This window comes from Centroberyx affinis, unplaced genomic scaffold, assembly GCF_046629955.1.
Source record: "Centroberyx affinis isolate AG114_WGS23_722 - 3 ecotype Tasmania unplaced genomic scaffold, CSIRO-AGI_Caff_v1 ptg006568l_1, whole genome shotgun sequence".
Lineage (NCBI taxonomy): Eukaryota > Metazoa > Chordata > Actinopteri > Beryciformes > Berycidae > Centroberyx > Centroberyx affinis.
The window spans coordinates 30,001-40,636 of record NW_027283326.1 but is presented as its reverse complement, the minus strand read 5'-3'; the positions used below and the strand labels follow the sequence as shown (position 1 = coordinate 40,636).

The window sequence follows — 10,636 nt, the reverse complement described above, 5'->3', positions numbered from 1 at the left end:
CGCCTCATTGGAATAAAGTTGAATTGCTTGTTTTCTGGTGAATCAATTCAAAAGTCAACGCGCTCTGTGGAGCAGGGAGAACGTCCCGTTGGAGCAACGCTGATGGCAACGCGACGCAATGCTGGTAGTGGAGCTCTAAAGCAAGTCTCTATCAGACTCTTCTTCTGTGGTTCCTCGGTGGTGGAACGAGTTGCCAAACTCCATTCGATCCGCAGAGTCCCTCTCAATCTTTAAGAAAAGGCTAAAGACCCAGCTCTTTAGAGAACACCTTCTCACCTGATGGACTGTGTAATCCAAAAAAAAAAAAAACTCTTTATCTGCCTCTGTGCCTCATGGCTCCTCTGTCCTGTTGGACCAGATCTTAGCTTTATGGCTCTTACTCTCGTTGTTCTCTCCTGACTAGATCCTTGCTTGTGTTGTATTAAAATCTCATATGTAGACGTTGCTTTGGATAAAAGCGTCTGCCAAATGGGAAATTGTAAATTGTAAAGATCTGGTTTACGATCGCCGCCATGTTGCCATTTTTGGAGCCGGAGCAGCCAGAGAGAAGCCAGGGGTCGAGACAGAGCCACAGCTCCACCTGCTATTGGTCCAGATCCACGACCTGTCAATCACTAGGAAAACAACCCTGTGTTTTATCTGTTATATCTGTTAATGACAGTTATTTTGAAAATCTCCATAAGGACACACATTCGAAGAAGTGAAATTAGCTGCTGAGACCAAAACCTCTTGTGGAGAAAATGTATTTAGACTTTATATTTTTATCAGAAGTCGGGTGTGGTCCGTTGACTTCATGGAGTGTTTTTGGAGCCGGACTCTAGCGGACGTTACCTTTATGTTTTATTCCCGTTGTATTCGTCTGTTTTTTAATTTGTTTCCGGCACTTCTCTTTTCACTCCTTGTTTTCCAGGCCTTGATTTATTAGTGTTGTCTGAAGCGTTTTGTAGCCTGACACACGCCGGCTCTGTGTTCGCTCTCAGGTTTCAGACTCAGCGGGTCGATCGGAGGGAAACCGGCTCAGTCTCATCTCTCTGTCGGAGGTTCAGAGATCTGACGTGAAACCTGAGACAGGAAGCAGTGCGGAGCTACAACCAGACGCTTTCTCTTTGTTGTGTTTATGTTTTGCTGAGATCGACTTTGATGAGAAATGGTAGAAAAGTTTATTTCTCTCTGAACTCAAAATTGAACCCACAACCCAAAAACACGGCTGTTTTTAATGGTTTGCACTTACAACTCAAAAACAGTAGAAACGTTTCGCTAACACTTTAGATTAGGGAACACATATTAACTACGGGTTTTCCCTCAGTAGTTTGATAATTTCTCTCAATAACATGTGATACTAACACCTTATAAGCCCCAAACTGAGCAAAGCAGACGAAAAGCCTGATTCATGTTCAGCAGCTTCCTCACTGACTGATATCAGCGCTGATGAGGAGGCTGCTGAGGGGAAACCACAGTTAATGGACTATACTTGTAGAATACAATAGTGCAGAATAAGGTGCTAATAAGTGATTTAATGACCAATAATGCACCAATACACCACTAATATGCATGTTAATATGCAACTTATTAATAGTTAATGTGTTCCCTAATCTAAAGTGTCAAAAGTTTCTTTCTCTGGTGGAAGTTTTCCCTCTACTCTGATAAGATAACATGAGACAAGATAAGACAAGACAAGCCAAGACAAGACAAGATAAGCTAAGACAAGACAAGACAAGCTAAGACAAGCTAAGCTAAGACAAGACAAGACAAGATCAGTCAAGATCAGACAAGATCAGACAAGGTAAGACAAGGTAAGACAAGAAAAGAAAAGATAAGACAAGATAAGATAAGACAAGATAAGACAACATAAGACAAGATAAGATAAGATAAGATAAGACAAGATAAGATAAGACAAGATAAGACAAGAAAAGATAAGACAACATAAGACAACATAAGACAAGATAAGATAAGGTAAGATAAGATAGCACTTTATTAATCCCCTCGGGAAAATTCAGGAAAAGTCAGTGTCCAGTACGGGGATCGAACCCGTGACCTTGGCGTTATTAGCACCATGTCCTCCAGTAGAAGGACGACAGGAACATCAACGCTGTTTGGTTTCCTGAAACTGACTGATGTGATGTTAGCAGAGAGGAGGAGGAGGATTTAACTTTTGAACTGAACGCTGCTACAAACCGTTCTCCAAACATTCGATGCCTCCCAGATACATTTCCTCCCTGAATCCTGCGCCCGCTGAGCTCCACACGGCCGAACCGGATTCCTGATTATCGAGGGAGCGAGCGGCGGCGGCGGCGGCAGCGGTGACCCGGGGCGTGCGGGGCGGCGCGTCACGCGGCCGGTGAGCGTGACGATGCTCATCAGCGACTCTCCCAACACCGGATCAATGTTCATCAGTGCTTGAAAGATGGCCGCCATTCAGATCAGCCTCATGAAGACAAACGGCTCGATGGACGGAGCCGGGACGTTCAGCAGCTTCATGTCCAACTAGAGACGATTCATCTGCTTCACTTGGATTGTTTTTATATTACAGAGGTGTGACCGAGTCAACTCTGCTCGAGTCTCAAGTCAGTCTCAAGTCCCAAGTCTAAATGTAGATTACCAGGTAACACTTTACTATAAGGGTCACTAAATTAAGGGTTAGTTAATGCTTAATACGGGTTAGTTAATGCACAGTTAACTAATGTGTAATTTACTAATGGTGTTCATGTTAACTAAGGTATTAATTTATACATTATTTAATAGTTTGTAAAGATGACAAATTATACAAATGATTAGACAAATTGACAAATGATAAATTAATACCTTAGTTAACATGAACACCATTAGTAAATGATTACCAGACACATTAGATAACTGTTGATTAAGGGTTAGTTAATGGTTATTAAGCATTAACTAACCCTTAACTTAGTGACCCTTATTGTAAAGTGTTACCGATTACCAAGTCAATTCCAAGTCATTAATGTCAAGTCTCAAGTCTAAATGTAGAACAGCAAGTCAAGTCAGAACAAATCAAGAGTCCAGTATCAGTTTAATATCTTAAAGAAAACTAAATATCTAGGACTTTTCAATGCAATATGGTTTTAATAGGATAAAAACTTGGTAAGAGCATCATGAGTTTGATTTCTATAATCAGTTTCAACTTCAATAAATTCAATCATTCCATACAAATTCAGAAAACAGAATTTAAATTCAGTCGTCTGCTGCTCTCTCTCTGTTTCTCTCTCTGTCTTTTGAAGCGCTTATACAGAAGATTCTAATTTGTTCCCTCTTTAATGTGATTTTGATTGTCAGTGGGACTAACCTGGTTAAATAAATGATGATAATGAAAGTCTTTTTTTGCATCTCTTGTTTTAAGACATGGAAAGTTTTCATATTATATTTTTCTATTATATTATCTGGGAATTGAAGCCGATTCTACTCTTGAAGTCAGTCTGGAGTCTCTCTGGATGAGAACGTCTGATACCAAAGTGTAAAATGTAGATTCAAATTTATATAACGTACTGCAACATTATGTTAAAATAATAAGACTAACAAAAAGGAAACAGAAAATCTATCTTAAGTTCATTCAGTGTGACGACAAAATGATCCTGTTTTATCTCATTCTATCAGCTGCCGGACTGTTCAGTTTCTGACAGGAAGTTGATCTGGGTGATGAATCCTGTGGTCTGGTCTCTGTGTGTTGCAGGTACGCCCTTCACTTCCTGGTTCAGAGCGGACTCACCTACGGCATCATGATCCTGACCGGAGTCGAACACATGCACAAGTACGTTTCCCCTGCAGGTCGTCTGACTCGAGACTTGGTCTGAAATGCGACCTGGTGTTCACTGTTTGACCCACATAGATGCAGGCAGACTGTTCAGATGCTGGACTGTCTGCACTGCAAGAAACCTCCATCTGAACCAGTCATCTAGTCTCATATTCAGTCTTCAGATCTTCTTGTTGTTAACCCAAGAGAAACATTCTGCAGTGAGGAGAGATAACTCCACTTGTCTCCACTGCAGCTTCACTTGTTTCAGGAGTTTTCTAGAACAGAGTGTCAGTCTGTAGAAATCAGTCAGAATAAAGCAGATCACTGCACTGCTGTCAAGGGAATGACTCTTGATTCTACTGAATTCTTCAAACAAGCTGATTTGCATTGGACTTGTTAAGATGGAGATTTTTTTGCTGTGTGTTCAGGCTGTGTTCAGTCAGTGTGTTCAGACTGTGTTCAGACTGTGTTCAGACTGTGTGTTCAGACTGTGTGTTCAGACTGTGTGTTCAGACTGTGTTCAGACTGTGTTCAGACTGTGTGTTCAGACTGTGTGTTCAGACTGTGTGTTCAGACTGTGTTCAGACTGTGTGTTCAGACTGTGTTCAGACTGTGTTCAGACTGTGTGTTCAGACTGTGTTCAGACTGTGTGTTCAGACTGTGTTCAGACTGTGTTCAGACTGTGTGTTCAGACTGTGTGTTCAGACTGTGTTCAGACTGTGTTCAGACTGTGTGTTCAGACTGTGTTCAGACTGTGTTCAGACTGTGTTCAGACTGTGTGTTCAGACTGTGTTCAGACTGTGTGTTCAGACTGTGTGTTCAGACTGTGTGTTCAGACTGTGTTCAGACTGTGTGTTCAGGCTGTGTTCAGACTGTGTGTTCAGACTGTGTTCAGACTGTGTGTTCAGACTGTGTTCAGACTGTGTGTTCAGGCTGTGTTCAGACTGTGTGTTCAGACTGTGTTCAGACTGTGTTCAGACTGTGTTCAGACTGTGTGTTCAGACTGTGTTCAGACTGTGTTCAGACTGTGTGTTCAGACTGTGTGTTCAGACTGTGTTCAGACTGTGTGTTCAGACTGTGTTCAGACTGTGTTCAGACTGTGTTCAGACTGTGTGTTCAGACTGTGTTCAGACTGTGTTCAGACTGTGTGTTCAGACTGTGTTCAGACTGTGTTCAGACTGTGTTCAGACTGTGTGTTCAGGCTGTGTGTTCAGACTGTGTGTTCAGACTGTGTGTTCAGGCTGTGTGTTCAGACTGTGTGTTCAGACTGTGTGTTCAGACTGTGTGTTCAGACTGTGTTCAGACTGTGTTCAGGCTGTGTGTTCAGGCTGTGTGTTCAGACTGTGTGTTCAGACTGTGTGTTCAGGCTGTGTTCAGGTCAACCTGCAGCCCTGCAGTGGGATTGGACATTAAAGTTCCCAGAGGAAGAAGACATGAATCAGTCCAGAAGTAGAGACAGAAGCCTCCAGCAGATCATTAGAGTCACACTGGACTCAGCAGTTAGACAGCAGGCTGCTGACTCACTGACTGCCTCTACATGGACAGCAATAATCTGACTACTGGCCTTATTATTCTAAATCAGACAATATTCAGATTCATCTGTTTCCATGTGTTGCTTATAGAACTGTTCCATTCATGTTCCTGTTTCCATGTTTCCACGGTGTCGGTGTCCCATCTTCCTGTCCTTCTTGTACTGGAAGAAACCACCAGAGTAGAGAGAAAAACTTCCACCAGAGAAAGAAACTTTTCTACTGTTTCAGCTGAACCGGCTCAGTGTGAGAGGAGAGGAGAGGAGAGGAGAGGAGAGGAGAGGAGAGGAGAGGAGAGGAGAGGAGAGGAGAGGAGAGGAGAGGAGCAGCTGTTACAGAAACTAATCTTCAGTCTGACATTTAGAGGCTTGATAACAAAATTAACAACTTATTTTTTGAGTTGTAACGGCAAGCCACTAAAAACAGCTGTGTTTCTGGGTTGTGGGTTCAGTTCCTGCCGGCCCAGTGACTTATATATATGTGTGTGTGTGTGTGTGTGTGTGTGTGTGTGTGTGTGTGTGTGTGTGTGTGTGTGTGTGTGTGTGTGTGTGTGTGTGTGTGTGTGTGTGTGTGTGGTTTCAGATACTGTCTGCTGGTGGCTCTCGGCTATCTGAGTTTCTGCCAGATCACACGAGTTTACGTCTTCGACTACGGGATGTACTCTGCTGACTTCACAGGGTGAGAATCTGTCTGATGGAGACTGATGTGTATAGAGTCTATATACAGACTGAAGTGTATAGAGTCTATATACAGACTGATGTGTATAGAGTCTATATACAGACTGATGTGTATAGAGTCTATATACAGACTGATGTGTATAGAGTCTATATACAGACTGAAGTGTATAGAGTCTATATACAGACTGATGTGTATAGAGTCTATATACAGACTGAAGTGCATAGAGTCTATATACAGACTGAAGTGCATAGAGTCTATATACAGACTGAAGTGTATAGAGTCTATATACAGACTGATGTGTACAGTGTGTTTATATGATGTGTGTGTGTGTGTGTGTGTTGGGGGCAATGTGTTACTTTATAACCTGTTACAGTGCTCAGATTACTTTTTTTGGTAACTAGTAACTTCATGATAGTTTTTCAATTCTGGTCTGTTATTAGTTTTTTTTTATTTAGAATGTCATTGCTCACAATTTTTTTCCATATAGTTTCATTTTTGTTTGCGCAAACTGTTTTAGTACTAGCCTTAAGTAAAAAAGTGAAAATCACACTGAGGCTGGTCTCCTCTGCAGACCCATGATGGTGATAACACAGAAGATCACCAGCCTGGCCTTTGAGATCCACGACGGTGAGTGAACTGTGTGACGCTCCACTCGTTCAGAGAAGTGACTCGTTCAGAGGAGAAGTGACTCGTTCAGAGGAGAAGTGACTCGTTCAGAGGAGAAGTGACTCGTTCAGAGGGGAAGTGACTAGTTCAGAGGAGAAGTGACTCGTTCAGAGGAGAAGTGACTCGTTCAGAGAAGTGACTCGTTCAGAGAAGTGACTTGTTCAGAGAAGTGACTCGTTCAGAGGAGAAGTGACTTGTTCAGAGAAGTGACTTGTTCAGAGGAGAAGTGACTCGTTCAGAGAAGTGACTCGTTCAGAGGAGAAGTGACTCGTTCAGAGAAGTGACTCGTTCAGAGAAGTGACTCGTTCAGAGGAGAAGTGACTTGTTCAGAGAAGTGACTTGTTCAGAGGAGAAGTGACTTGTTCAGAGGAGAAGTGACTCGTTCAGAGGAGAAGTGACTTGTTCAGAGAAGTGACTTGTTCAGAGGAGAAGTGACTTGTTCAGAGGAGAAGTGACTTGTTCAGAGGAGAAGTGACTCGTTCAGAGAAGTGACTCGTTCAGAGGAGAAGTGACTCGTTCAGAGGAGAAGTGACTCGTTCAGAGGAGAAGTGACTCGTTCAGAGGAGAAGTGACTCGTTCAGAGGAGAAGTGACTCGTTCAGAGAAGTGACTTGTTCAGAGGAGAAGTGACTCGTTCAGAGAAGTGACTCGTTCAGAGGAGAAGTGACTTGTTCAGAGGAGAAGTGACTAGTTCAGAGAAGTGACTCGTTCAGAGGAGAAGTGACTTGTTCAGAGAAGTGACTAGTTCAGAGAAGTGACTCGTTCAGAGGAGAAGTGACTCGTTCAGAGAAGTGACTCGTTCAGAGGAGAAGTGACTCGTTCAGAGGAGAAGTGACTCGTTCAGAGAAGTGACTCGTTCAGAGGAGAAGTGACTCGTTCAGAGGAGAAGTGACTCACAGAAGCACTGAGCTGAGCCCAACACAACAACAACAAGTCTCTGTCTGAAAGACTTTAACAGACTGGATCCTCCACATTTACATATTTAATGATCAACTTCAGGGAATTATATTACCTCCTGAAATATATGTATAAAGAGTACTGCTACTATTACTACTACTGCTATTACTACTATTACTACTATTACTACTACTACTGCTACTACTACTACTACTATTACTACTATTACTGCTATTACTACTATTACTGCTATTACTACTACTACTGCTGCTATTACTACTATTACTACTATTACTACTACTGCTACTACTACTACTACTATTACTACTACTGCTATTACTACTATTACTACTATTATTATTACTACTGCTACTACTATTACTACTGTTACTACTATTACTACTACTACCACTACTATAACTACTGCTACTATTACTACTACTACTACTACTACTACTACTACTACTACTACTACTACTACTGCTACTAATACTATTGTAAATAGTTTAATGAATTATTAATTGATAATTGGCCCCTGAAGCCTTTTCATTGGAAGTCACTCAGCAGTATGTGATGACAGACTGCAGCATCCTGCCAGCTGAAGCTCAGACTGACAGTTTGTTCTCTGTTCTCTGTCTCTGTTCTCTGTCTCTGTCTCTGTCTCTGTTCTCTGTCTCTGTTCTCTGTCTCTGTTCTGTTCTCTGTCTCTGTCTCTGTCTCTGTCTCTGTTCTCTGTCTCTGTCTCTGTCTCTGTCTCTGTCTCTGTTCTTTGTCTCTGTTCTGTTCTCTGTCTCTGTCTCTGTCTCTGTCTCTGTTCTCTGTCTCTGTCTCTGTCTCTGTCTCTGTTCTTTGTCTCTGTCTCTGTTCTCTGTCTCTGTTCTCTGTCTCTGTTCTTTGTCTCTGTCTCTGTTCTTTGTCTCTGTCTCTGTCTCTGTTCTTTGTCTCTGTCTCTGTTCTCTGTCTCTGTTCTCTGTCTCTGTCTCTGTCTCTGTCTCTGTCTCTGTTCTTTGTCTCTGTCTCTGTTCTCTGTCTCTGTTCTCTGTCTCTGTCTCTGTCTCTGTCTCTGTTCTCTGTCTCTGTTCTCTGTCTCTGTTCTCTGTCTCTGTCTCTGTTCTCTGTTCTCTGTCTCTGTTCTCTGTCTCTGTTCTCTGTCTCTGTCTCTGTCTCTGTCTCTGTTCTCTGTTCTCTGTCTCTGTTCTCTGTTCTCTGTCTCTGTCTCTGTTCTCTGTCTCTGTTTCTGTTCTCTGTTCTGTTCTCTGTCTCTGTCTCTGTCTCTGTTCTCTGTTCTCTGTCTCTGTCTCTGTTCTCTGTTCTCTGTTCTCTGTTCTCTGTCTCTGTCTCTGTCTCTGTCTCTGTCTCTGTTTCTGTTCTCTGTCTCTGTTCTCTGTTCTCTGTCTCTGTCTCTGTCTCTGTCTCTGTTCTCTGTCTCTGTTTTCTGTTCTCTGTTCTGTTCTATGTCTCTGTCTCTGTTCTCTGTCTCTGTTCTGTTCTCTGTTCTGTTCTATGTTCTGTTCTCTGTCTCTGTTCTCTGTCTCTGTCTCTGTCTCTGTCTCTGTTCTCTGGTCTCTGTTCTCTGTCTCTGTTCTCTGGTCTCTGGTCTCTGTTCTCTGTTCTCTGTTCTCTGTCTCTGTCTCTGTTCTCTGTTCTCTGTCTCTGTTCTGTTCTCTGTTCTGTTCTATGTTCTGTTCTCTGTCTCTGTTCTCTGTCTCTGTCTCTGTCTCTGTTCTCTGTCTCTGTTCTCTGTCTCTGTCTCTGTTCTCTGTTCTCTGTCTCTGTCTCTGTTCTCTGTCTCTGTTTTCTGTTCTCTGTTCTCTGTCCTCTGTCTCTGTCTCTGTCCTCTGTTCTCTGTCTCTGTCCTCTGTTCTCTGTCTCTGTCCTCTGTTCTCTGTCTCTGTCCTCTGTCCTCTGTCCTCTGTTCTGTCTCTGTTCTCTGTCTCTGTCCTCTGTTCTCTGTCTCTGTCTCTGTCTCTGTCCTCTGTTCTCTGTCTCTGTCCTCTGTTCTCTGTTCTCTGTCTCTGTTCTCTCTCTCTGTCTCTGTCCTCTGTTTTCCGTCTCTGTCCTCTGTCTCTGTCTCTGTCCTCTGTCTCCTGTCCTCTGTCCTCTGTCCTCTGTCCTCTGGTCTCTGTCTCTGTCCTCTGTCCTCTGGTCTCTGGTCTCTGTCTCTGTCCTCTGTCCTCTGGTCTCTGGTCTCTGGTCTCTGTCTCTGTCCTCTGTTCTCTGTCTCTGTTCTCTGTCTCTGTCCCTGTCCTCTGTTTTCTGTCTCTGTCCTCTGTCCTCTGTCTCTGTCTCTGTCCTCTGTCTCTGTCTCTGTCTCTGTCCTCTGTCTCTGTCTCTGTCTCTGTCTCTGTCTCTGTCCTCTGTTCTGTCTCTGTCCTCTGTTCTCTGTCTCTGTCCCTGTCCTCTGTTTTCTGTCTCTGTCCTCTGTCCTCTGTCTCTGTCTTCTGTCTCTGTCCTCTGTCTCTGTCCTCTGTCCTCTGTCCTCTGTCCTCTGTCTCTGTCCTCTGTCTCTGTCTCTGTCCTCTGTTCTCTGTCTCTGTCTCTGTCCTCTGTCCTCTGTCCTCTGTCCCTGTCCTCTGTCTCTGTCCTCTGTCCTCTGGTCTCTGGTCTCTGTCCTCTGTCTCTGTCTCTGTCTCTGTCCTCTGTCCTCTGTCTCTGGTCTCTGTCTCTGTCCTCTGTCCTCTGTCTCTGGTCTCTGTCTCTGGTCTCTGTCTCTTTTCTCTGTCTCTGTCTCTGTCTCTGTCTCTGGTCTCTGTCTCTGTCTCTGTCCTCTGTCTCTGGTCTCTGTCTCTGGTCTCTGTCTCTGTTCTCTGTCTCTGTCTCTGTCTCTGTCTCTTCAGGTCTGGCTCGTAAGGAGGAACATCTGACGCCTGGACAGAAGATCTTGGCGATCAGGTTTGTTTCACAGCTCGTCTTCATTTCTCTGTCGTGGATTTCATCTTCAGACCGGAGCTCAGAGAGAATTTAGCAGGTTAATTTATCCAGAAATAAAACTAAACACAATATACAGTTAGTGAGCAGGTAGAGATTTAGGCTGCGTTCAACAGCCAGAATGTTCAGTTCATCAGTTCATCACCAGTATGAACTGATGATGCTCTTTTAACCGAAACATTTTCTGTTTG

The 10,636-nt window shown here is 43.4% G+C and overlaps 1 protein-coding gene across 1 annotated transcript in view; it reads left to right on the top strand.

The window, feature by feature from the left end:
• Nucleotides 1-3,692: 3,692 nt before the first annotated feature.
• mboat2b (membrane bound O-acyltransferase domain containing 2b) overlaps nucleotides 3,693-10,636 on the top strand; it is a 20,235-nt gene continuing 13,291 nt past the window's right edge. The window contains exons 1-4 of the mRNA XM_071512827.1: nucleotides 3,693-3,763; nucleotides 5,860-5,955; nucleotides 6,527-6,582; nucleotides 10,355-10,409. Coding sequence (XP_071368928.1) covers nucleotides 3,732-3,763; nucleotides 5,860-5,955; nucleotides 6,527-6,582; nucleotides 10,355-10,409 — 239 coding nt within the window. The 5' untranslated portion in view covers nucleotides 3,693-3,731. The remainder of the gene's footprint in view (nucleotides 3,764-5,859; nucleotides 5,956-6,526; nucleotides 6,583-10,354; nucleotides 10,410-10,636) is intronic.